The sequence below is a fragment of the Passer montanus genome, unplaced genomic scaffold (genome assembly GCF_014805655.1).
Source record: "Passer montanus isolate IOZ18808 unplaced genomic scaffold, ASM1480565v1 scaffold19, whole genome shotgun sequence".
In the NCBI taxonomy this organism is placed as follows: Eukaryota; Metazoa; Chordata; class Aves; order Passeriformes; family Passeridae; genus Passer; species Passer montanus.
The window spans coordinates 1,634,754-1,661,603 of NW_024366480.1; the positions used below are offsets into that span (position 1 = coordinate 1,634,754).

Here is a 26,850-nt window from a genome sequence, read left to right on the forward strand (position 1 = left end):
TATTTATTCCATGGTTGACACTTTACTTTTAATTTCAAATTCCCTGACAAAACAAATTATTTATATCCCTGCTAGTTTTGAAAACAGTAACATTTCTAAAAAAATAAAACCACCTTAAAGACATGGTATAAAGGAGCGACTCAGCTTTAAAAATATTTATGCAGTGCTCCTTAAAAAAATAGCATTAATGACAGCAATGTCTGTGAAAGCTCCTCCCATTTTAGTCATTATTAGTAAAATTACATCTCCCTCTTATTTTACTATTCAGAAAATTGTTTGGCTTCCAATCCAAATTTGTCCATGTTATTTTAAATAAGGTTAAACCCTTTAAGAACCGATAGTTCCTCGTAGGTGCCATCAATCAATTCATGGATGTTTCCCACTTTCATAGGTTATGCAATTACCTCCCAAGCAGTGGGACAGTCTCAGAGTCTCCATGCAGGAAAAATATAAAAGGGGCCTTCCTGTGTATCAAATGAAAAACCTACTTAATTTAGTCAGGCAGCATAAAGGTAAAATCATTTCAATTTAAATATTTCCATACTTTAGAAACACTTGAAACATGATATGGGCAGTATTTAAGTAGAGTAAGTCCTCTCTACAGTACTTCTGTAATGTCAACAGACCAAGCATAAGTGAAAATCAAACTAAGTCTCACAGTGGAGCTCATTTGCAAATATTGCATGTGGCTTTTAGAGTACCACACTCCACCCTGTCCAAAAATGCAATGGCTATTGAAAAAGCTCTTAATTCTATGAAACCCATGGAGCCCAAAGGAATGAAAACACATAAAACCTTACTTCACTGATTCAATATGAAAACAAATTCAGAATTTAATCAAGTAGTGATATTTCTGTATTAATTCCTACTCCTCCTTTTTCTCTTTGCACTGTGTCTCAGTCTATTCACAGGAACAAAACTCCAGTTCTTTACAGACCAGGTTTAACATCACTACCTGACTACATGCTGGCTCAGGTTATACACCTGTGTCTCTGCCCTCTCCTCAACTACGTTAGGCAGAGAAGAGGCAGGGAACAAATTAACTCCAGGTACTCTAAGGGTGTGAGTATTTGCTTTTTAGCTGAAAGTATATGCTGCTTTCCAGTGAAATAACTCCTGTGCTCCTAATGCATAAGCTGGAGTTGTAAAGTACGTGATGGAATGTTGACTTATTCTCCCTTAAGTTAGTGACAGTTTTTATTTAAATTTTACCTGGTGTGGGACTTAGAATTTTCTAATCTCATTTCCTAAGATGTCCAACAAAACCTACATAAATTACATTTACATTTGTGTACTTTAACAGATCCATTACTTTCAGTTATTCTTCTATCATCGGCTACTTCACCTGCTGGCAGACACACCTCATTCATTAATAAACCCAGACTGGCTAACAAAATAACAAAGGAAAAAAGGGCTAATGGCTCTAAACCTGAGAGAAAAAAAAAAAACAGAATTGCCTTACATACATATTTTAATTTTCTTGCAGTAATAAGTCACACACAAAACACTTGCACCTTTCTTTTGGCACAAAGAATATTTAAGAAGTCCTTCAAGTCTTAACTCAAAGAGGTGCTTTACTGAGTATTGTCTATTGAAATCCACAAAAAAATTGAAACATTCTTTCAAAAGGAACAAAAAATTTACAATTGTACACAAAAAGTCTTGGATTTTATTGAAATTTCAATTCTTGTATCAAACAAAAGCTTTTTCTTCAGACAAAAATATTCTCTTGGTGTCCTCCAGATACCAGAAACTCTGAATTGGTCCGTTAGTGACGCTGCTTGCTTTGTCATCTTCACAGAAGTCCACAAGGTTGAGCTGTTCCACCACTGGGTCTTATTTTATCGTGTGAAGGAACGTACATGACGACCTCTTCCACTGCCTCCACTAACAAATTTCCCTCTTGAGCCACCACTGCTACTACTATTAGCACTTGTCCAAGACGGTCCAATTCCTCCACGGCCTCTGGAAGCACGATCGCGAGGACTCGGTCGGTAGCCTTAAAGCAAAGAAAAGTATACTCAGTTGGAAAAAAAAAAAAAAAAAGCCCTAGGCGGAGTAGCTGCTGAGAAAGCGTAAGAAACAAAACCAGGATGAGATACAAACAGCGTCTGTTTCCTCCTTTTAATTTTCACTTTTCTTTTAGGCAAGCATTGCTGCTTTAATTGCGCTATGATTACCATGGAGGTACGAAGACAATTGAATGGCAAAAGTCTGAGTGCAAAATTAAGATTCTGCGATCAAGTGTTCAATTCAGCAAGTTTTATGGGTTACAGGGCAGCTCGTACGAAAGCACGTATTTGACACAGTCTCACTGACAACTGTTCATATATGCTTAAAACATTTGCTGAATTTCAAGGTGTCTGCAGCATCCTTGCATGGTTTCATTTGTAAAGCAAAAATGAAATTCAAGGATTTCTCTATAGTTCGATGCCCATATGAATACCATGTACCTGCTGAACTTAATGGTCTCAGTGGTGGCAGTGGACCCCTGTTAAAATTGCTTTGACCACCTCTACTGTCATTGTAGGTTCCCCTGGGCGTACTCTGTGCACTCCAACTTGAGCCTCGAGCACCTTCACGACGACTGTAATTTCCTAGATAGGGAGAGAAAAACCAACACGCTGTTGAGCAAACATCACTGCGTTTGGGTTGTTTACCATTTCAATCTTCGCAACACTCAGGGTGGTAACACATTTACACAATTCAAACAGATAAGTATACTCTGTATCAACATACCAGCAGTATTCCAACTTGTAGACTTCAAGTTACTCTGCTCTGCACAGAATCAGGGAACAGATCTATTTATCAGGCAAAGACTCAAGCTGAAAAGAATTCACATTATCTAGCCTATTAAGACAGACTCTTTTACTTTCAGATTTTGTGGTGAAATAAATTCTAGTATTTATAACTTTATGAACAGAAGTATTTTCTGGTTTTACTTTGCAAAGACTTGCCCCGGTTATGGGACGGAAGGAAAAGGAATGCAATCTTGACTGTATATGAAAGAAATTTAACACACTGTTGGTCACAATCTCTAGATTCACTGAAAATTGCATCCTATTCTTGTCAGGATCTTCCATCGTTTTATTCCAAAGCCCCATTTAAACCCAGATATGTACTGTGGTGCTGGATTTCAGAAACTACCATGTCATAAAAGGCAGGGAAGCACTCCAAGAGTTGCTGAAACAGCTGACTCCTTTTGTAAAAGAGAGGCAGAAAGGCAGCATGGGAATTCACAGCCCTGTTTCAGTTGTACAGCTTTGGAGGTTCTCACCTTCAAGAGAAACTTTCCTGGTGCTAAACAACTCATTGCAACAACTCTGCTTCAGGAAGATCTCACACCGGGGACGATGAACTGCTAGGAAATTGGGTTAGTATTACTGAAGCAATTTTAGCATGCATTTACTCAATTTCTAATACAGGAACCAACATACCTTTTGAAGCAGGTGGTGTAAAGAACCTGTTCTGACTGTGAAAAGCTCCTCGTCCTCCACGATTCCCTGAGAACCCACCACGTGAAGAAATCTTCTGTGACACTTTTGGTGGCCTTTTGGCTGGTGGTATCCCATCTGGAGCAACCACTTCTTTGCTCTCTGCAGCAACAAAATCATCCACATGCATGGAGGGTGGCCTGCTCGTGTTCTGTTTCCTCTGACGGAAGATGTCATGTGGTCGAATTCCTTGTCCAAATCCTCCCCTTCCTCTTCCTCTGGGTGGTGGCACAACATGAGCTCTCTTTGCAGGTTCTATGTACTCAGATTTCCCACTGTCATGACAAACCATATTTAGTTAGCTAATGTAACACTGTACTACTGACGATCAGACATTGGACATACTGGAGATGCAATTTGAAAGGTATCTGACATTTTGACAACATACAAATCAATGCTGAAGACTCTGTTAACTCATTAAACTCATTTTACCTTGAAGTTATGAAGGTCTCATGCTTGTGCTTGCCAAGCTTGAACCCTTTTGTGGTTTTTGTGCGTCCAGGAGATGATGGTTCTGACAAAAATGACCTCTCCAATTCAGCTTGCAAGTCAAAGTCACTGCAGCCCTTCTCTGACAGTTCAATTAAGTCAACTTTTACCTTCAAAGAGAGAGTTTAATCAAAGCAATCATTACTGGCACTTCCAAAAAAGAAAAAAACGAGCAGCAGTAACAAAACAAAAAATGAAGTAGAGCTGCAGCAAAATTATCTTGACAGATCTGAACACAAAAGGAGTGAAGAGCATAAGTAACTCTGAAATATGAACATCTGTCTTGTCACTTAATGACCCACAGTGGGACAATTCTCTTGCTTAAGGTACAACTCTATAAATTTATTAATGTCACTTTTATACAGTTTTAGTTTTGCCTAAGAAATTAAAACATAACCATCTTTGCCTGTAAATTAAAAGAGTAAAACTAAAAAAGAATTAAGGCAATGAAGTCAACAGAAACTGATTATTTCTCACACAAGAAATTAAGACAATGCCAGTTCCTCAGTTCTAAAAAAACAGGAATGCTACTGTATTTTTCACTATTAGTGTTATAGTTTAGATTATAAAAGTGTCAAAAACCGTGAAAAGCTTTTGTGCAGGTTTCATTTACTGCTCCCATGTTTCCCCCTTCTGTCACATCAGAGCAAGCATTTAAATAAAAAAAGTGAAGATATCAGGCTCTTGTGGATATTCATGCAATGACAGAAGACAAGCAAGGAGAAGAAACTAAATCACATTCTTTTCTACATTTAACACAAACTGATGAAAAGCCTCAACAGCAGTGAAAAAGCAGTTTGGGACTGACACAGCAACTACACCCTAAGGTACTGCAAAAGATCCCAATTTTGTAGCAGCTTCCAAGTCAATCTGAAGGCATTTGATAACCCTTTTAACAAATGCCAACCTTTCTATCTGGGTCAAGTTAGGAAGGTGAGCTCAGGAAAATAAACCATTTGGCCATATGAACTTCAGATGCTACTATTGTATTGTAACTATTGTTAATGCGAGGGTTCACATTAACCCTCATTTTAAAATCCACTTCAGATACATTAATGAAGCCTTTTACCATATCCAGGTCAGTGTCTATTTCTTCAGCCTGAAAGGGTGAGAACCACATGGACTTCAGCTGGTCATCCATCACATCTGCCAACACATACGTAGTCCTACAACGAAACAAGGCCAAAGGCCTGTCTGGTTATGAACCACAACCAACAGCACCACAGGACTTGGGGTGAACATTGCTGCCCTACCCTTGATACTCACATGACATCAAATACATTGGGACTCATGGGTAGTAGTGACAACAGTGCTAGATCCTGTTTTTAATATACTTAAAATATATGTATAAATTTTAATATACTTATACAAATGTATAAATTACTCCATTTTCTCAAATAAATCACAGGTAGACTGCTGACACACTCAACCATTTTACCTGTTGTTAAACAAGTTCTGAAGAGAGTCTGGTGCAGAAAGAGTAGGCTCAACATCTTGGTCACTCAGTGGACAAGAATCACCCGCTGATTCCAACATCTGCCTTACTCCAACAATGTTGTCCAGTAAGGATTCAAGGCCATCATCTTCCTTAGAACGATCCTATGTCAACACAGAACAAGTCAGAATTTTTTCCCCTCTGCAGAGAAGGAATAATGTTTTGCTGATTTATTAAAAAAGGGGGAGGTACTATGCAACAGTCCACCCAGCCATAAACAGTGAAACCAAGACACCTGAATACACAAACAACAGCAGAAAGCTCCTAGGTGTGGTATTAAACACACCATGTCACCACATGCACATTCTAGGTTCCATTCCCAACTGATGCAATATCTTTTATAACAGTCCCAAGGAAGACACTGCCCCAGGTTTTATTGAAGAAGCTCTCTGTTAAAGCATTTTGATGTCCTGTGTCTGCTGTTCCTCATACAAAACAATTGTGGCTTTTAATCTCTTAGCTAAAAGATGTAGGCAGCCAGGGAAGAGACAGGAGGGAATATAGCACTTGAAAGGCATTTGTGATCCACAGGCTGTGGAGGAGCTGTTTCATGGACTCTTAAATTAGCCTACTGCATGGCTGCCATCAGTTACACAGAATCAGATTTGAATATCAGAGTTAAGCTTGCAATTATAATCACAGAAAAGTTGGATGCATTGAATTCTGCATGTCCCAGCTGTTTCATGGTTTGACCCCCATGGCAAAACCATGACAAGCTGTTTCATGGACTCTTAAGTTAGCCTACTGCATGGCTGCCATCAGGTACACAGAATCAGATTTGAATATCAGAGTTAAGCTTGCAATTATAATCACAGAAAAGTTGGATGCATTGAATTCTGCATGTCCTCTAGTCCATCACTGCTGGAAGCAAAGCCAGGCCACGTCAGCCATAACTTTATCCAGTCTTGTCTAAAAACAGCTCCAGTGACACAGAGCCCACAGCCCCACTGACCTGTTCAGTGCTTTGCTTCTCTCTCAGCAATTAATTTTTTTTTTCCTAATGTCAACCTGGACCTCTGAAGCCACAATCTGTGGAGGGCATTGCCCCTTGATTTATCATCTGGAATTGCCAAGAGAAGTTTGATTCCACCATCTTTGTTACTATCTTCCCAAACAGCTGTGGCAAACTCTGAAACAGCTCCTGAGCCCTCTTCACCAGGCTAAACAAGCCCAGCTTCTTCCTCCTCTCTCTCTAGCATATGTGCTATAGGTGCCTGACCACCTTGGCCTCTCTAGACCCAGTGAGAGGGCAAAGCTGGTCACAGTGAACACAAGCCTCACATGAGAGCTCAGCAGCCTCCCATGGTGGGAGACAACAAGGGTCCTGGATGTGCTGACCACACTCCTTCCAGGATGGCTGAGAACACACACATTCACCTGCTTCTAGTGACCTTTCACTGCTGGCCCACATTTAACTTAACCCATCATTTAACCACCTGGCCCTTGTCAGCCCAGCCTGCAACAAGGCATGGGATTATCCTGCTTTCACTGCAGATTGCATTTTTCCTCATGAACCACACAAACTTTCTGCTAAATCAATCCTAAAGCATTTATTGGGATCTCTCTGGACTGAGGCTTTGCTGTATGTCAGGTTAGTCATTCCCCCCATCCTACTGGCATCCACAAATTCACTGAAAAGGTATCCATGGTTCAGGCCTCTGATGAAAACATTTAACAATATCCAGCTCCCAGTATTAATTCCACTTACCAGTAACATCAAGCCACTGCTAAGCTGAGGTTCCTGCTGTTTATTACATTAACAATCTGCTTCACCACTACCCTGCACCCTTTGCTTCTAGGCATGTGCTGCCTTCCATGACACCGTTAGCTGCCTGGGCTAACAGAAAACCGCAACATCAACTTGATTATTTGAATTCTTTTACCATAACATGTTTCTCCAGATCAAGAAGCAGGCTTTCTGGGGTTTCTTCTTTGTTCTGCAGTAGATGTTTTAACTCTGCAGTGGTAAGACCCAGCGTTCTTCCTGAATGGGATCCATCTGTTTCCATAAGGCTTCCATCATCTCCACAACATCCCTGAAATATTTGACAGTTGGAGAGTAAGTTCTCATGAATGTTCAGTACTTCTGGATTGCAAACCCCTTTGAATTCAAACACACATTAGAGCAAATACAGCAAAATGAGGTCTCTTGATTTAGAAACATATGATGTAAATTATTTTAACAAAGCAAGTTTATATACTGCATCAAGATGAATGCAAGCCTTTTCTGCACTAGATGAGGTCTGTATCACAGATTTTATAGTTCTTTCTATACTACACATCTAACAGGATGCTGTGAATTTAAAACTGGGACACCACAGCATACTATTCACTTAGGAAATCAGTATGAACCCATATGCCTTTCTTCCTACTGAAAACCTCTCTTACTTACTAAACATAAATCCTTGCCCAGCTTTCACAGATTTATTAAAAACTAAAGATGGCACTAACATTACTGATGGAAAAGCCTCACCCAGCAATCTGCAGAATCAACTGCTTTCTGAAATAATTGTTCCTGAGCATTAGGAACACTGCAGATTTCCAGGAAATGGAGCTGAGTTTAAGCATTCAGTACATATTCACTTACCAGTGTATCAGAGTTTAGAATCTGTCGCATAAAATCCAAAAATGAAGAGGCCAGTTCACCCGTGTCTTTGCTGAAACTAGTTATTACTCGCTTTAATACAGTGTACAGAGCATTGCTGTGTTTTCTTAGAGAGCTGTTTTCAAAACAAAAAGAGAGAAAATACTTTATTAGCACATACATCGTGACCATTCCACCATAACTGGGTAGAAGAAAATGGCATATATGCAAAATAAACCTGGCAAATTTTACAATTATTAAGTTCAGCCTTGATTACAAAGCTGGAGCTTCATTATTTTCTCTGTACTAGACTCCTGTTTTCACCAGTACTGTCTGCAGATATTTCAGAGTGCACACATACAGCTATATGTACCATCTCCAAAACATTGAAGAAATTACAATTTCATCTTTGGCAGAAAAGGGACTGAAGTACAGGAATATGTGCTTACAAAAGGACCTTATATATGAAGCAGGATCATGCTTGCAGCTACAATTTCACACCATCCCCTGATGCCTAACTGCAGAAAACAAACTGTAAAGGGAACACAAAGAGAAATAGCAAGGCTGTGCACTGAAGCTGACAGCTGGACACACGGGATCCAGCATCTCTAAGATGCAAAAACAGCATCTCTAACTTGCTTATTTTTTATTGGTGGCTATATGGCTTCTTGCATCCATGACTTAAAGTGTTTTGAACAACCTTATATTGACAAGGCTCTTTTTTCTCTCTGCAAACCTCACCTTTTTGCCTCTGCACTCCAGCAAACAGAAACAGGTCCAAATACAGGACAAAGAATCGAGTGTCAAAACAACATGTTGTCCAATAAGTGTATATATTCTGTTCAAAGCGAGTGAACAAAAATAGTTTGGAAAAAAACAACTCATTTCTAAAGTCTTAATTGTCTGGAGGTCAGAACACTGGGGGAAGTGCAAACTGAATCCCCTAAAAATAGAGGAATTACAGACAGTTCTCCAGTGTTCCAGATGAGAGCTCTTTGAGTGTCTCAAAAAGGAAAGAACAAGAGCACTACATCTCATTCTAATCCTCCAGCCTTGGAGTGGGGAAACAGAGTGTACAAACATGTTTCCAATGCTTTGTCACCTTCTTGAAACTAAGTGCTTCTGTGCATACTGCAGAAATTATTCAGAGTATGAAGGAAGACCAAAATAGTGAGTAAAACACTGAAGCCCCAAAGAGAAACAAAAGCTTAGATGCCTTATCCTCAACATTTTCTACTAAATGTGTAAAAAATTATTACACACTACAGTTTTTAAACAATTTTAAGCTGTCAGTGATATCCTAAAATACCATACCTCTTCAAGTGGTAGAAGCCATAGTCATGCTCTGTAAGGAACATCATTGTGCGGATGCATGTCAGCAGACAACTGTAACTGCTCTCAGAATTTGTTAATGTTTCCATCAGACAGTCACAAATTAAGGGCATCAGCTCTTTGCTTGGTAAGGAGTTGGAAAGCTGCTCTAATTCAGACACAGAGCCTTCTGATGAACTTGGTAAAATAAGTGCAATATCCTAAAAGAATTATTATACACATAGTAAAAATGTATTCTGTATGTCTGCAGTAAATATAAACCATACACAAAGTCAGAAGCACTGGGTTCTTTCACTATCCCTTTATCATCTTATTCCAGTATTTCAGTTATTATTGACCAGCAAAATACTAACCTAGAGTATCCTTTTTGTTCAGTTCTGTTAAGGGTTACAAACCATTATTTATTTCAAAAACATAAAAGCTTCAAATTCTGAAATATCATAGCAGAGCTAAAATTAAAGTCAAATAGTCATTGGATAGCATACACAAGTTCCTGCCTAGGGAGTCAATGTGTTCCTCAATGTCAAAACACTGGTCAAAAGAGGCTGAAGCTCCTTGGCTGGTTCAGCCTGGAGAAGAGAAGGCTGAGGGGTCACCTCACAGCAATCCACAACAGCCTTAAGGGGAGCAGCAGAGGGGCAGGTGCTCCCCTCCCGCTGCCGACCAGCGACAGGACACAGGGAAATGGAATGAAGCTGCACCAAGGGACATTCAGGTTGGACATCAGGAAAAGGTTCTTCACTGAGAGGCTGGTCAGTCACTGGAAAAGGGTCCTCAGGGAAGTGATTAGGCCCCAAGCCTGTCAGAGTTCAGAGAGCATCTGGATGACACTTTTAGTGATGGTTTAGTTTTAGATATTCCTGTGAAGGGCAAGGAGTTAGACTTGATGATCCTTATGGATCCCCTCCGATTTGAGATATGCTTTGAGTCCAAGGTTCTGTGAAAACTAAGAGGCTGCAGACACCACCTATGAAGTTTAGGACCTTCTGTCACTTCCATATTTTACATAAAATAAAACAAGATTGATTTTCCCATTGAGTTTGTATGGACAGAGAAATCTTGTTAATATGCAAGTGGCTGATTATCTCTACTGACCAACAACATCCAAACGTCTTTTGTGTAACTGAGTAAGCATTAGATCAAATAAATACATGCTTCAGTGAGACAAATAATGGCCTGCAAATCTGTGCACACATTAATGAGAAACTACAGGGCCAGTCTACAAATCAACTTTCAACTAGCATTTCTCACCTTGCTCTAGTAACTTTCCTTTTTTTAATGAAGGAGTTTCACAGTACCAGCATATCATACATATCTTTATATTTGGAATACATTTTCAAGAGGTTTCAGTTAGATCACTAAGAGATACACATTTATTTAACTAGGTAAGAAGTGAGCAGTGACAACTCAAGTTTTGTCAGTAGCCCACATGGAGAAATGTTATCCCTCTCTCAGCTGATGGGACAGGAAATCTTTCTGCCATTCAGTTTCTGGTCTCTAATGAGCTACCAGAACAGGGCACATAATGCAGAAGACATGTCATAAAATGGAATTTACATTCAAGAACAAGAAAGCAGCACATTGCCAAAGTAGCCAACCATGCACACTTTTTTGTGTTTTAACAATGTTATTTTTTTTTAATTTTGGAAAAAGAGGGGTACTTAAGAAATAACCTCATTTAATTTGTCTCCTACAATATTCAACACACATTATGCATTAAATATAGTAAATACCTGATCACAGAGGGACTGCAAAAGGGAAGTTACATATTCAGAGCACTGTTGATGAGTGACATTGTCCCCAGCTGATCGCATCAAAGCCAAGAGCTCCTGGAAAACCTCTCCATACTTTTCATCTCCTTTAGTAGTTCCATTGATAAGATGCAAAATAGCCAATTTACAAGCTTTATGTGAAGCCAGGGCATCCAATAAAGCAAGCAGTCGAGTGGTCTGCCCAGTGTACTGTTTCTCCTTGTCTTCTGTGTTGCTGAAAGGGTATCAGTGCACTGTGAAAAAGCTGGTTTAAAGTGATCTATGAAACTATAACAAAAACCATCACAGGAATCATACAATTCTGCATTTTAGAAAAAAATCCACCTGGTTTGCATACTTAAACTTACAGTTCCATTTACTATTCGAAAACTGCTCAATTTTCACTAAAGAACTTCTGGTCACATAATTAATTAATCTACTGTGCATTTAATATACTGTAAGGCATCTAATTGTATAAGATATATATGCTGTTATGTAAACAGTATCTAAGTGGATAATAATGTTTTCAAGAAAGAGCACTCAATTTCAAAACCCTCCGAACCTGTATCATTCAACTTCCACCAGTTTACAAACATCTATACACATACATCATCCCAGTACAGCAAAATTTACTGTCCCACTCTTCTTATTTGTGCCATATAGGTCCTTAAAAGTACTTTATAGGCGAGATGAGGCTTTGCAAAGCCAACCTGAAGAAAGTCTTCCTAAAATACTTACCATAAACATGCAACATAAATATCTACATCAAAACCTAGAGGTATGAGCTGGTTCTCTGGCAACCTTAAGCATTATCAGAACACAGCATATAGCACTGGAATGAGAAATTGTTCAGCCCATACTGAATAACATTTCCAAAAGTATTTTCCTCCTGTAAATCTACTGTGCAGAAACAAGGTGAATTTAACAGTTCATCAACAAAATCTTTGCAAGAGAAAACAAAAATACCTTTGCAGGTCTTCTACAATTAGATCCAATACTGTCCTCATGATGAGAAGAGCAGTAGGTGAAGCCAAGTCACACAGCTGAACACAAATGCGCCTCAGCATGTGCTGAATGGGCTGGCAGGACGAGCCGGAGAAAGAGCGAACGATCTCCTGGATCAGCTTGGCCTGCACGTGGAGGTGCATACTCCACAGCTTCCTGGTGTTGAGTGCCACTGCAATGTCATGGGCTTCAATTACCTGCAGGAACAGGACAGGAGGGTTCTTCCTGTCAATTTTTATTATAAAACCTGAATTCTATCACAATGTATAAACAAAGTACAACTACTGTCCACATTAAAAATATGGAATGCCATTTTCATTGTCAGCAAATGACAGGGCATGAGCCAGCAAATTAGGTACTCCTTCAGGAGCAAGGATGGTCACACACCTTTTATGTGTACTTATTAAAGATCACAAATTCAAGATCCATGACAAAAGAAAGAAAAGCCTTAATATACCAAGTCCAGCATTCAGAGTTAAATTAAAAGCTTCAGAGACAGTCACTTAAGTAACAGAACAGAAGTCTAGATAATCTCACAAGGGACAAAAGAACAACATATGACTGGAAGCTTAAGAAAAATACTCAAAATAATACCAATTTTGTTTCTGCTGAATAAGACTTATCTACAAAGAATCTGTATGAGCCCAAATGCTTTACTACAACTTTAATTCATCCTTTCATGTATCTGTTCTTTCCACCACTACAAAAATGGCCAAAGCATTATATAAAAATAATAAAAATTATTTAAATACATCTAAGTAATACCTGAGTAGTCTGCATGGGCAGTGGAAGAGGCAACAACTCTGAAAGCAGTATAAGTCCAGAGAAAAAGCCTTCAGGAATTCTCAAAATTGATGAGAGAACTTCCTTCAGCATTAAAGACCAAGTATTGTTCGCTAAAGTTTCCTCAGAAATGGTAAGTTTTTCATTAACACCTTGTGTAAAAGTCAGTAAGACATCAACAATGTCATTCTGGATTTTTTGTTCATCACTATCTAAGCGGCCTGAGAGAGGAATAGAGCAGAGGAGCATGTGTAAAGAAACAAGTGCTGCAGGAACACGCATGTCCTTGAATTCAAAGGATCCACCCCTCAGGAGCTCTGTCAGCATTGTTTTAAGGAGAGTCAGTGTACAGCGGGCCATGGAAATAGTGGTGACTCTGTGCAGCGTGGTGCCCATGTTGACATGGAGTCGCCAAGGCTGAATGAGGATGCTGTTCAGCTTCTGCAACACCCGGATGAAGGTGTCCATTCCCTCAGAAGAGAAGAGCTGAATAACTGCAAGATTCCATTTAAGGTCTTTCTGTTGACCTGTACAGAAAAGAAATAACATTTCTGTATTTCTAATTTCTCCTGGGCAATCACAGTCACACTTTAGCCAGGTTTAAACAGAAGACTCAGGAAACTAAGATTTGTACTTTAACCTGTACAAGTACATCAGCCATACCTTCTACCATGGGTGGTGGACATGCAATATGACAGAGAACACGAAGTGCAGTGGGAAGACCAACTCCATCTGGAGTCATCAAACTGTCAATATTCTTTTAGGGGAAAAGAAAAAGAAAAAAAAGGAATGAGCCTGTATTACAAGGAAGGACTTTATGAGTATACTGCTTGCTTAGTATTCAAATTCTGTATTTAGTTACTATAAGTGTGTCACAAAACTTAAGTTTAATTTTTGGTAAGCAGTCATAAATAAGGCAGAAACAAAAAAAAAGAGCATGAACATTTGCACTGTGATTTACAGAAAGCTAAAAGATTTAAACAATTAGATCTTTGCATCATATATTTACCTTAGATTTTGTTTCAATAAATATAACAATGCAAGACCCAGCCTAGATCATAAGTTTTAACAGAAACATCTCTTTTGGATAACAGTATGTATTTTTAAATATGTTAGTACATATCTAAGACAAAATATCAGACTACAAAAGGTCTAAGCTTATAGAACATAAACAAAAGCATCTACCTATATTTTACTGACCTGTTTGATATATTCAATAAGATTTGGAATACAATTTATTTCAAATCTAAGATTTTTCAAGGGTTCAAGCCACTTGCTGAGCTCTGGGGAAAAAAAAGGACTTAAGTCAGTGAATTTATGATCATAAAAACTTTTTCAATCAAAATATACTTAATTTACACAATAGGCACTAAAGCCAAGTGCAAAATTTGCGAGGCTCATAGTGCAGCTGTAGCCAGCTGAAAAGCATCAACAAAAACAGAACTTCAGGACAGGCAATATATACTATGCACAGTGACAAAATTTGGCTCAAGTCAACCTGAAGGCAATTTTCATCTCATTATCTGCATTACCTGTAATCAAATAATTTTTTACAAAAGACACTAAGGGGCACTGTCAGCTAAAGAAAAGAACCAAATCACATACCCCTTAATGTACACAATAGGTTATTACAAAGTACAAAACTTCTATTAAGTGCCCAAATAGAGCCAATCTCTGCCCTCACACATGCTAGAAATCCTTAAAGATTATCAGTCTCTCTTAGTCTAGAATAACCTGAAAGTCCCAGGTTCCTGAGATAAGAGATTTAAAGATTTAAAAACCATTGCTCCTGAAAATATTTATAGAAACATGAAGATCAGGTGTATATGAATTGATGACTCAGACTGATTTCATGATTTGGTTTAATAAACTAGCCCTGCTTCTCATAAAGTAGTCTGATGTTCAGGTGAGGAGCAAAAATAAGAGCATGACAGAGGAGAGATTTAAACTAAAACTTTGAAGAATTCTGATTTCTTTCATGCATTTAAGTTTTGGAAGAAATTATTGGTATGTCTACATGAGTCGGTTAACCAGTACAGAGCACAACTTTGGACATCAGAGTCTCAATGTTCAGGTGTCAGAATAGCCTCAGCAGGATTTTTCTGCGTGTCCCAGGCCTGATCAAGTCAACACAAGCTGGGAAGACACCAAGACACATCTTGGACATCAAAAGATGTCACAACAGAGTAACATGGACTATTCCATGTCAGCTGGCCTAGGTGCCCTAGAACAGTCCCAGGATTATTTAGCAGTAAAGATTTTGTCAGACTACATCACTGTCCTGGCTCCACATGGGATAGAGCTTGTTTTCCTCCTAGTTGCTGTTCAGTGCTGTGTTTTGGATTCAGCATGAGAACAACACTGGTAACACACTGATGTTTTGGTTGCTGCTAACCCTAAGTCAGTGCTCACCCTAAGTCAAGAACTTTCCAGTGTCTCATGCTCTGTGAATGAGGAGCTGCACAAGAAGCTGGGAGGGAGCACAGCCAGGAGAACAGACCCAAACTGTCCAAAGGGATATTCCACACCACAGGATGTCCTGCTCAGTATGAAAACTGGGAGAGATGATCACTGCTTGGGAGGAGCTGGGCACTGATCACCAGGTGGGCAACTGCACTGTGCATCATTTGTTTTTTTGGGTTTTATCTCTTCTCTCCTTTTTATTATAATTATTACTGTTGTTATCATTAGTACTATTATTACTATTACATGTTACTTTTTTCAAATATTTAACTTCTTATCTCAATCCAGAAGTTTTACTTGTTTTTCTCTGATTCTCCTTCTCATCCCACTGGGGGTGGGTGGCAGGGTGAGCAACAGTGGTGTGGTACTCAGTGTCCAGTGGGGGTGAAACCACAGCAATAGCAAGAGTAAACAAAAATAAGACTCAGCTCACTGACTACTTAGTGCACTTCTACAAAAATTTGCTCTCCTATTATCAAAACAGTTTGAATAATTTCAAATTTCCTGTAATTATCCAAAATTCATGGTAGATATTTTACTTGAAAAAAAAATTTAACTATAAATATTTCCTATTTAACTCTCATTAACAGGAAAAAAAAAGTGCATTATCTCAGTGACTCAACTAATCAGATGCAACTGGAAAAGTAATTTCATTGTCCAAGCCAGACAATTGTGAAGCACCAATTACTCGCATATAAAAGATTTCTTCTATACATTCAAACAATTCAGTTGATAATTACACATACTGTACCTTGCAACTTGGTGTTATTTTCATCTGCTTTACAAAGCTTCAGCAGAGGTGCTGAGTGCTGTTCCAGCATTTGAACATCACTGGAAGATTGTACCACCAGCAAAACAAGGATGCAGGCATAATTATAAGCAACTGATTTCTTAGACTTTGAGTCTCTGAAACAACAACAAGGCTTTTCTTTAGATCTCAGCTAACACAATTAGGTATCTGTTAGATTTTCATTATTTGACCCCTAAAAATATACCTACAGAACTTATACTTTCAACAAGGATTGTCCCATATAATTACCAATGAAAGAAACCCAAACAATTTCCTCCTATGTTTTTTGGCAAGTGAACATTTTTTGCTGCATTGTACATCTTCATTTCAGCATCAACAAACCATGAGATCCAATCAAGTGGCATGCAAATATTTTTATGTAACTTTATCTGTTTCACAAATAATTTTAAAATCACTTCTATCTAAAGTAGTACAACTGCCTGTCCAGAGAAAACAACAACTGTATTTAACATCTACAAGAACTTGAAGAATTGAGGGATTCCCATCCCAGAGTAGTGTGCAGTACTCTTCATACCCAGTCAAACCTTTTGCTTGTTTCACAGACATTTTATGCTTGAATAAAAACCGCCTACTTACTAATTTTTTCACATAATCAAAAGTTTGCCCTACATATTTTACAAAAACTTTGTGGATGACCTACACAGATTTGGGTTACTAAGTACTTGATTACAAATGACAGGCCTGATTTTGCATTATATGCTTCTACTTAAAAAACATTTTGGCTTTGAATAAAAACACCAGGATCTAAAAGAAAATAATTTTAGATTTACTGAATTATTTATAAAATATACTTTTAAAATTAAAAAACTAAAGGAAATAAATAAATGCATACATTACCCCAAAGCTTCTTTGGAATAGTACTCCATTAAAGTAATAAGACTTTGGAGATTTTTTTCCAGACTGAATACATGAGCCACAGCAGATCTTCCTACAGGGTTAAAGGTGATCAAGTAAAGGTTGTGCAGTGTTCCCAGCAGATCTGAGTGGTCAGTCTCCTCGCTGGCCGTGCACCGCTGGAAGTGGCAGAACAATTCCGAAATGCACTGTAATGTCTGTGTTGAATGCAGGAGCCACAGGGCAAAAGTATCCTCGTTGGCACCATCTGACTGCAGACCTTCCTCTTGGTCTGGATCAGAAAACTGACAAAGTGCTCTAACCAACAAGTTTGTTGCTTCGTGCTCAGAAATAAAGAAAAGAAGACCCTTCTGTGACTGTGCCAAGAAACGCAATATATCTCGGATAGCCTGGAGCACACCTGGATGTGCACCCGTCACTGGAAGAGACAGCAGCAAAGTAATGCATTCCAAGAAATGGTGACTATGAAGATATCTGAAAAAAAAACCCAAACCAAAATCAGGAAAATAACCAGCAATGCTACAAATATTTGTCAGCACATAAAACTATGTACCTCCTAGCTTCAGTACTTATTGCTCTGTGGACTACAATAAATAATAACTAATTATGAAGTAGTACAAAATTTAAACCTTACAAAATGTAATTGCTATAATATTTACAAGAAATAAGTACTGAAATTCTGATCTCCATTAAAAAACCCAAACAATAAAAAAACCTCAACCATATTGACACACAAAACAGGACACTCTATTTTATTGAATTTGCTGCATCTGAATCCTCATCAGTGCAGATTCAATGTTTTAAATGTGCTAGAAAATCTGTTACAGCATATCTAGCAGGTAATTTTTGAACTCTCTGCACACAGATGCTTATATTCAGTCATGACCTACACCACTGCTACCAAAGAAATCTGTCAGTATTTAGAGAAGTACCTTCTAGACAGAAACCTGTTAATAGAGCAAGAACCCATGAGATGTTTTAACTGGCTGAAGGCAGGCAGGCCTCAGCTCCTCTGCCTGTTCTGTGAAAGTGAGCACAGTGACACAACTGCACGTCCTTTTCATGAATCTGAGGCCAGTTTGCATCTTGCCATCTTGACATCCACACTGAGGAATTTCAGATCTATTTTATCCATACACACAGTTATGTTCCGAAATGACAAATTAAACACTCCAGATTTACAACCATTTTCAAACTGGACAGCACTTAGCATAACTGGTCAGCATCTATGAATGCATCTGAAGGGCAAGCACATTACCAGTAATAAGGAGATGTTAACTTCTGGCTAGGTACATTCTAGGTTCATCAAAAGCCAACAAAATAACAGGCACATTAACTTATCAAACTCTCAAAGACTTCATATCCACAATCTAGAATCTTCCAAAAAAGAATGAAGTGAAATATCTAGCCAAGTGTTATTCAACAAAGTCACCCCTGAAATATATTTCTATCAAGCTGGAGGAAACAGACTCTAGAAACTGAATTTGCAACTGCTGTACCTAAAGAGGACAGGGTAAGGATCATCCCTTTCTGGAGGGCCCGTAATGCGTGCCATGGTTGGGAAAGATTTCACAGGGGGCTGAATCATTGTATGAGGAGCAGTTTCCATCAAATGGAAGATCTCTTCAAGCAGACTAACAAGTTTTTCCATCTCTCCTTCGCTTATATTAGAAGATTCCAAAAGATGATCCATATCCATAGGAGCCTCCACATCATTTTCATATTCTTGGTTGGTTCTTTCAAGTCCATCCTGGTCCTGTTCTGGCTCTGTGTGATTAGGAAGAGGAGGAGTGTTCTCTGCTAACTGATCCACCACCTTTTTAATGTCTGACAGAATCTCGTAGAAGTGACATTTCTGGAGAATTGCAGAACCAGCTGTAACAACTCGCACAGTCTGATCTAACAGTATGAGTTCCAGGAGTTTCTGATAACCACTTTTTTCATGTATATCTGTGCCACCTCTTAGAAACATTTCCATTCCCTCCGTCATACTAATGACACTATCCAAAGCTTTAAAAGCATTAAGTTTAAGGGATGATGATACATGATCTGCAAACAACAGTTCAAACAACACATTAATAACTCCTGCCTGCAAGAGTGCCGTTATTCCTTGAGTCCCACATTCTGCTAACGAGGACACCAATTTTGTCCCAGCTTTGAGCTGTCGAACATTCAAAGCAATGGGCTGTTTGAGAGCCACCTGAAGGTTTAAAGCCTGCAGGGTCCAGTCTACTAGCTGGGTAATATAGTCTTGCTTTGTGTCTTTCACCAGCAGGTAGCTCAATTCTTTAACTATTAAACTTGGAATTTCTTCTAATGCCGTGACCCACTTTGCACCCCTTTCCTCTTGATATAATTCCAACAGTTCAGTTAATTTAACTGAGCCTTCCACTGCCCCTGAATTTTCTTTTTCTGGGTCTTGGTCCTTTATTTTAGCAACTTCATTTTCAAATACAGTCTTGTAAGGGCAGCTGAAGTATAAAAGAGGTCCAAGCTCCTTTTCAAAAGGTTCATATGTCACAGGAGGCACGGATGCCAGATCCTCAGGAGTATATTCAATATCAAAGCTTGGATACTTAAATGTTTCACGTTCTAGATCAGCAATTACATCTTCATCACTTGAAATCTGCTCATAGCCATCATCTCCTACAACGAGAAAGATTAAGTTACCAAATCAGTTATGAATAAACCAGTTCATAACTGCAGAGAATATCTTCCAAATACAAAGTAGTGATTCATTTACACAAATATTACTGGCTACAGAACAACCACACTCTAACATACAAAAAGCCTTCTCCATCAAGATACGAGTGAAAGCCCCTCCTGACAGGGGTTTTTTATGTAATGATGGAGTCATTTAAAAGAAGTTCAACTAGAATACACATTACTACAACTATATTGTCCAATTTTCTTCCTGTGATTGCACCTATAAAAAAACTTCTAGCCTGCAATTTTGCATCATTATAGGTGCGATCTTTATTTAAGACAAGAAGACGACAACCAAATATATAAACAACTTCACTTGGATTTTACTTAAGAAATGATCTTTCACCACTTTCCTACATTTTTTAACAAAATTTAACAAGATTGAATGTTCATTCCCACCTATACAACTGTATCTATTTTCCTCCATTTACAGGAAGTTTTACTATAAAGCAATAAATATTGCACTGCAAGATACTGCTCTTGAGATGTCAGGACCACAAATAAGGTAATAACAAAGGGAAAAATATTCAGTTCCCTTGCACATACTCATCATGAAGGTACTGCCATCAAAATTTCATAAACCTGTTTTTTTTCTGAAGTCTACAACTTACCATCACCTTCTTCCTCCTCTTCACCCTCTTCTTCATCTTCATCATCTTCCTCCTCCTCCTCTTCTTCCTCATCAGCAATACTCTCTACTGTATGACCATCATCATCATCATCGTCATCATCGTCCTCATCCTCCTCCTCCTCCACATCCACATCATCATCATCTTCCCCTTCTTCAGGTTGATCTTCCTCTACCTCTCCATCATCTGAGTACTGGCTTTCTTGATGAATGGACGTTCGGTCAGGAGAAATCGGCTCAAAGTAATCCTCCCTATGGTCCACATCATCTTCTTTTTCCCCAACCACTAAAAACAGATACAAAGTTTCAGATATAAGAGCACTTTTCCAAAATCCAAAGATATTAAACAGGACTGGCCCTATGAGTAGATCCCATCTGGCCCCGTACACTTGGCCTGACTATTCCCTCCTTGATTACTGAGGGTTCATTCAGCTCCCTGTATCTGTCTTCCAGCCCAGGATACCTGCAGAGTAACTGCTTTTCCTGCTAAAGACTGAGGCAAAGAAGTCATTAACTTACCTCAGCCTTTTATACATCCTTTGTCACCATGTATCCCCCTGCATCCAATAAAAGAGATTCTCCACAGCCCTCTTTTTTTTTTGCTAATCAATCACTTAGTTCAGCAAGACTATGAATATGGAGAGTTCTTATATTTTATTGCCTCTAATGGCAGTAGATACATTTTAGGTTTCTGCATCACATACACTAGAGATGCAAAAAAAGCATCTTTAAAATCTTGTAGAGATTTGACTGAACACAATCACTTAGTTCAGCAAGACTATGAATATGGAGAGTTCTTGGCACTTCTAACCAATACAAAGACTGGGTAACTTGGCAAATGCTGCAGAATAATGCAGAAGGACAATGGATACCAGAGTCAACAGAACACTTATATAAAACATGAGCAGCACGTTCAACAGTGTATTGGTTAACAGCCAACATTCTCAATCTACTATCTTTAAAAATGATGAAAATTAACAAACCCAAAACCTATTTTTCTCCAAATCCCTTTCCTGAAACTGTTCAGCAGAAGCAACAGCAGATAAGAAACTTCACACTGGGCAGGAACACAGAATTCTGCCTCCTCTAAGCAGTGATGTGCAGCAAATAAAACACAGCCTCTTCTCAATCTACCTGACACTGGCATAGGTTCATCCTCATCATCATCAGGAGGAGGAGGGCCTGGAGGTGTCCTTGGTCCCCTGGGCTGTGGTCTTGGAGGACTGCCATTGAATTGGTCTTCTTTCTCTCCATCAACTATATTTATTGGGAAAATAAAAACTTGCATTTAATGAAACCACAGGAATAAAAGCAGAAAATTTTTGGGTTTCAGGTCTACTTTTGACTGGGGAACACCATTGCCCAGCCTTTATTTTATCTATATTCTGCGTTACATGAGGCAACTTTCTAAAGTCACTTTTGATGAAGTAATTTTTGATGTAAACAAGAACTACGTCAATAAACAAGCTTATTAACACTATTGATTTTTTACTTAATACTTATTTAAAACTTACATGAGTAATTGCCAATTTTGGTTTTGACACTACTCATACTCTATCAATAATATCTGAATTGCTTTAAAAAAAAGTTCACATTTTCACCAAACTCGACTGGTTTTTACAGTTTACAACTGTCTTTTACTGAGCATAGTATTCAAATTTTGCAGTCTTCCAGCCATACATTGAACAACAGTTCTAATTTTAAATCTAAAATCAAAATTAAAGCAGAAATTTGACCACGGACTCTGTTCATGGCTGTTCTAAAGCCAGTGCAGAGCACTCTTCTGTAACGTATTTTACACAAGTCACATGAGCAAAGTTAACTATGACTGTGAAACTTTCTTATGATTTTAATACTATTCTAATCACTTTTTTAATATTCCAATCATATACATTGTAATGACTTCACACAAGTAAAAGTGCATTGTTACCACCCAAAGTAACTAGCAACACATCAAATAAACCACTCTCATAAAAGCACTGGATGAGACCCTACTTAAAATCATTCCATATAAATCTAGAAGAAAATATGAAACTAAAGACACAATAAAGAAAAATTAAACCCACTGTAATCTAAAATGTGGAAGAACTGGAGATTTGTTTTTCAGGTGGGACACTGTAACACTGATTTGTAGAAGAAAAAAAATCTGTCTTCTCCCAAGACTCACCATGTTTTGGATTCCTTTTCAATCCAGGCTGCTGCTGGGGAGGTGGAGGTGGCGGGGGTGGTGGAGGAGGTGACTCTCTCTCGTGAGTTATTACCCTGTCAACTGAGCCATATATGGCCAAGGTCAGACAGTTGTACCACCCCCTAAGAACCAATCCATCCGTGTTGACCTGTTGGTTTAAAAAAAAAAAAGTAAAAGCATTTAAAGACAACTCCAAAAGAGTTATTCTAGCATCACTGTATCAGTATCTGCACAAAAGCCAAAAAACATCCAACATTTTGAAAACTGAGAACATGTTAAACACATCAATCATTGCAACAAATGATCTTTCTCTAAAAGCATTAAATTCCTTGCAATATAGACATTGACTAGATAGATCCTTAATCTACTACAGCCTATTAACACAAAAAAAAAAAACCCAACCAAAAAACCAAAAGACAATACAAAAACCACAAGAAAACTCTAAAGAGTATCTAAACTACAAGCAGGTTTTAGGATAAGGATTGAAACAAAGAACACTTTACACACCACATGAAACCATATTTACAGTGCTAATACACCACATTAAACCATATTTACACCTAAATGACAGATATACAGGGAAAGAAGAGGTTTAAATCTCACTGCATTACCTTTGCATTGGGCCTGAAAATAATTGAAGTGTTTTCATCATATTCAAGGCTGTTAAATGAAAGATACAAAGTAATTTTTCATTAATATGAAGAAGTAAAACACAGCAATACTAATCACACAAGCCAACAATAAAACACTGAACAAATACATACAAGAAAGAAAAATCACTTCTTTCTACAGAATTCTTTGCATTAATATATATGGGCTCTGTAAATCTAAAATAACATAAATTTTTCTTACTTTAAGAAAAGTAAGCATAAACCTCTGTCCTTCCACACAGATCAGAGGAAAAGGATAAGAACACAAACAAGCAAAATCCAAACCAAATATGAAAGTCATGGGAGATACAGGATTTTCTATTGCACATTCTCTGCACTATAAAAATTTTCAGAGAGAAAAGGTAGATAATGAAGTCACACACTAATCTTGAAGGAACTTACCTTCCCAGCCGATCAAAAACAGGGGCACTTGGTTTGCTGACATTGTTGAAAAACAAGTCCAGTTGAAATGAATGGGGGGAAGTCTCTCTAGGAACAAAATGAAAGTAAAATTAAATTAGATGAGTTCTTTATCAGAGTAAGCAGGACTACCAATGAGAAAAAACTCACAAAATTATACTGTTTAAGGAACGCCCCAAAATAATTACAACTTCAGCAAACACATAAATACATTTTACATTTTTATGTAGGAAGGTCTATTGAGAGATAAAAGTTCAACAAAAAGATAAGAGGAAGCTTTTCCTGAATCTGATCCCTGGTATCTGTCACTCACCCATAAGCCCTGTTGTCAGGCAAACTTGTGTGAGCTCTCACTCCTGGAGGAATGACTCGGACTTCATTGATGTAAACCACGCATGGAAAACGAACCACATCAATGTTGGTACTTTGCTACAAAACAAAGAGGAAGCAAGGTCTAGGAAATGTAAAACACAAACAACAAAATGTACTTGTGTTCTACACTAACAGAATATGCTGCAATCTTAATAATGAAATTCAATTCTGTAAAATGCTAAACACTGATAAACACCGTTACACAGAAAAAGAGAGTTTTTAATACAATCTCAGCACTTTTGATATATTTGACACTATTTTTTCATAGAAAGTGTTACTAATTTATCTACTTAATTTATTACCTTTATTTGCAAGGATTTTAAACAGTAACAGGTTGGTTTTTTCCAGACAGAAAGTATGCGTGATTCTAAACATTAGCAAATTTCATATTTCAAATATAGTTATAAAAATTATGATACTGTAATTCAGTACATCTGACTTATAAGAGTAAGTACAAAAATCTGTACAAAATTTTCATATGATCTTTATTTTTCCAATTTTGCAGCACCTGAAAATCTTTAGCAAATATAATTTCTGTTTAGCACACAGAAACAGCAAGTATAAAGAATTCTTCCACTCTCCAAAAAGACAATGGAGTGAACTAGAAAGTTATCAAACTTATATTAACTTTCTATGTAGCAGCTACTAAATAATTAATGCTGGATGTCTTCTCTCACTAAAATCACTGCATTAGATCTTATGACATTTATCCATCATTTTTATCATATATTTGCTCATAAAACAGTACACATATATAACTTCATGTTCAATTGTAAACATATAAAGACTTTCTTAAAAGAAGCTCAGAATCACATTTCCAATCAGCAAGCTGAATTAGCAGACTGATAGGAAAAGAACCCAAGCCACTGATCTGTCTATTAACACAACTAAAAAAATTAAAATTAAAAAACAAGTTGATCTGCAGTCAAAATTTGTCTCCTTCACTACAATCAGAAAGCAAATGAAACCAGCAGAAAGCAAGTACTGAAATTTTTAGAAAGCTGGTAAGCAATGAGACAGAACAAGTGGGCTTTTCAAAGCAGCTTTTAAGAGATGCTTTTAGGCATGTGTTACTGTCTTCTAAAAAATCGATGCAGACATTTTTTAGCACACAATACAAGAGCCTGGCCTGTGGGCTGATGTGTTGGAGGCTGGATGGTGGAACCAAAGGAATGCTGCTAGGACAGGGAGCACAGACACAGACACAGGAACAGAGCGAGCGCAGCCTGCATGGAGTGAGGGCTGTGGGAGCTCATCTGTGCCTCTAAAAAACATCTGAGTCATGCAGAGACTCAGATTTCTGGAGCAAGGGCTGCTCTGGGGAGCTTCATCCCCAGCAGCTCCACCCAAATAAAGCCAAATGCCTCTCTGAACAACACCGGATCCTGCCCTGACAGCCATGCACCAACATCACCAAAACTGCAAGTGAATTCACTTCTCCTACAAAACATTTAAAAAGCCCCTACATCAGAACTACCCAACAGCAGTCAAACTGCACAGCTAAGCCAAAGAAATGATTCCATTCAAAAACACAGCAGTGCCTTTCAAGAACTGCAAGTTCCAGTGCAACACTCACAATCCACAAAGCAGAAGAATTAGCTTTGTTCTAAGGCTTTCAAGAAACACATGAAATCCCTAAGCTTCAGGTCTGGACAATGCTACTGGAATGGCAGTGACAGTAAATGATTTTAAAAGATTAAAAATGTTCAAACCTAAGCTTCAGGTTTGGACAATGCTGTGGAATGGCAGTGACAGTAAATGATTTTAAAAGATTAAAAATGTTCAACAAGAGAACAGAGGGTCCTGGAGAGGAATAAGAATGCCTACTGTTTCTACCCAGGGGAACAGCACTGGGCAGCACTCCCCACCTAACACTGTTTTAAACACTGGAATTAAAACCATATTTGGGGCTAGCTGCTCCACACAGCTAGAAGACTCCTGAATAACTCTGCAATTGCATTTCATTGCAGCACGAGCTCAAAATACTCCATTTTCTTTCCCTAATGCCTATCCATGAACACAGTCCAGTTATTCTATGAATTTGAAATGTGTTTGTCATGTTACAGTACACAATCACTTTCCCCTAACAGTCCCACTCCTCCTCCCTGAGCAGCACATCGGGCTCAACCCCAGACAAATCTGCTGCCAGACCAGCAGTTTCAAAGATGCTCAGGATCCCAACACTCCCAAAGTGCAATATCTGCATGACCTACCACTGCCAAAAAAGCCTGACATACGCCTTTTGTGTAAAGCGAATAAATCCAAGGGAATACCTCACAAACACACAAATACCCCTCCTCGTCATCATCAGCTACACAAGAGCATCAGGAATCTCACAAGCGCCAGGGCATGGCCCTCTACTCGACTTCTTCCATTACATCGCCTTCTCGAATCACGCTTATCTTCTTTGTTCTCCGCTCGCCTCCACTCCCGACCACCCCAAATCCCCGCTGCTTCCCCACCGCGCTCCGCCCCCTGCCAGCAGCACCTCGGGCTGCCAGGACCGCGGCTGGAGCGAGGCTCCGCGTCAGGCGAGCGGGAAGGAGGCGGCAGCCGCCCCTTGAGGGCACCGGCCCCGGGCTGCTCCTGCCCCACCGCCGCCGGGGCCCGCCCCAGCGGGGCTTCCGCACTCCCGGGAGGCCTGGCGCGAGCAAGGGGGCGCCAGCAGCAGCCCAGGAAAAGGGAGAGGAGAGGCGGACCCGAGCCCCGTTTTACCTCCGCGCTCTGGTGCTTGAACGTGTCCAGGAACAGCAGCTCGGTGGCGGCATCCGCCGCCATCTTGGCCGGGCCGCGGGGGACGCGCTTCCGGCGCGCGCGCGCGAGA

General features: G+C 38.9%; 1 protein-coding gene across 3 annotated transcripts; it reads right to left on the reverse strand.

The window, feature by feature from the left end:
• Positions 1-2: 2 nt before the first annotated feature.
• Positions 3-26,850, reverse strand: VIRMA (vir like m6A methyltransferase associated). 3 transcript variants are annotated; one of them, XM_039706209.1, is made up of 25 exons: positions 26,742-26,850; positions 23,968-24,083; positions 23,637-23,723; positions 23,196-23,244; positions 22,564-22,732; positions 21,531-21,653; positions 20,380-20,682; positions 18,562-19,708; positions 17,045-17,536; positions 16,148-16,302; positions 14,134-14,216; positions 13,597-13,690; positions 12,916-13,460; positions 12,112-12,347; positions 11,128-11,380; positions 9,377-9,594; positions 8,066-8,198; positions 7,362-7,514; positions 5,422-5,582; positions 5,053-5,149; positions 3,927-4,093; positions 3,438-3,769; positions 3,278-3,358; positions 2,454-2,597; positions 3-1,999 (listed from the first exon to the last, which is right to left on the reverse strand). In XM_039706209.1, exons 1-25 carry the CDS (start codon positions 26,802-26,804, stop codon positions 1,842-1,844), a joined length of 5,559 nt encoding a protein of 1,852 aa, XP_039562143.1. In that variant the 5' UTR covers positions 26,805-26,850; the 3' UTR covers positions 3-1,841. The 3 variants fall into 3 exon arrangements, with proteins under 3 accessions (XP_039562143.1, XP_039562142.1, XP_039562144.1); XM_039706208.1 differs by having other exon boundaries at positions 3,278-3,361; XM_039706210.1 differs by lacking the exon at positions 3,278-3,358.

Excerpts from the sequence above, each read along its gene's own strand:
- VIRMA (XM_039706208.1), bottom strand. The coding sequence starts at position 26,804 with ATGGCGGCGGATGCCGCCACCGAGCTGCTGTTCCTGGACACGTTCAAG. Across the intron at positions 13,691-14,133 it reads TTATTGAATATATCAAACAG|AATATTGACAGTTTGATGAC; the intron begins GTCAGTAAAATA and ends TTCCCCTAAAAG. Across the intron at positions 9,595-11,127 it reads TGCAGTCCCTCTGTGATCAG|GATATTGCACTTATTTTACC; the intron begins GTATTTACTATA and ends TAATTCTTTTAG.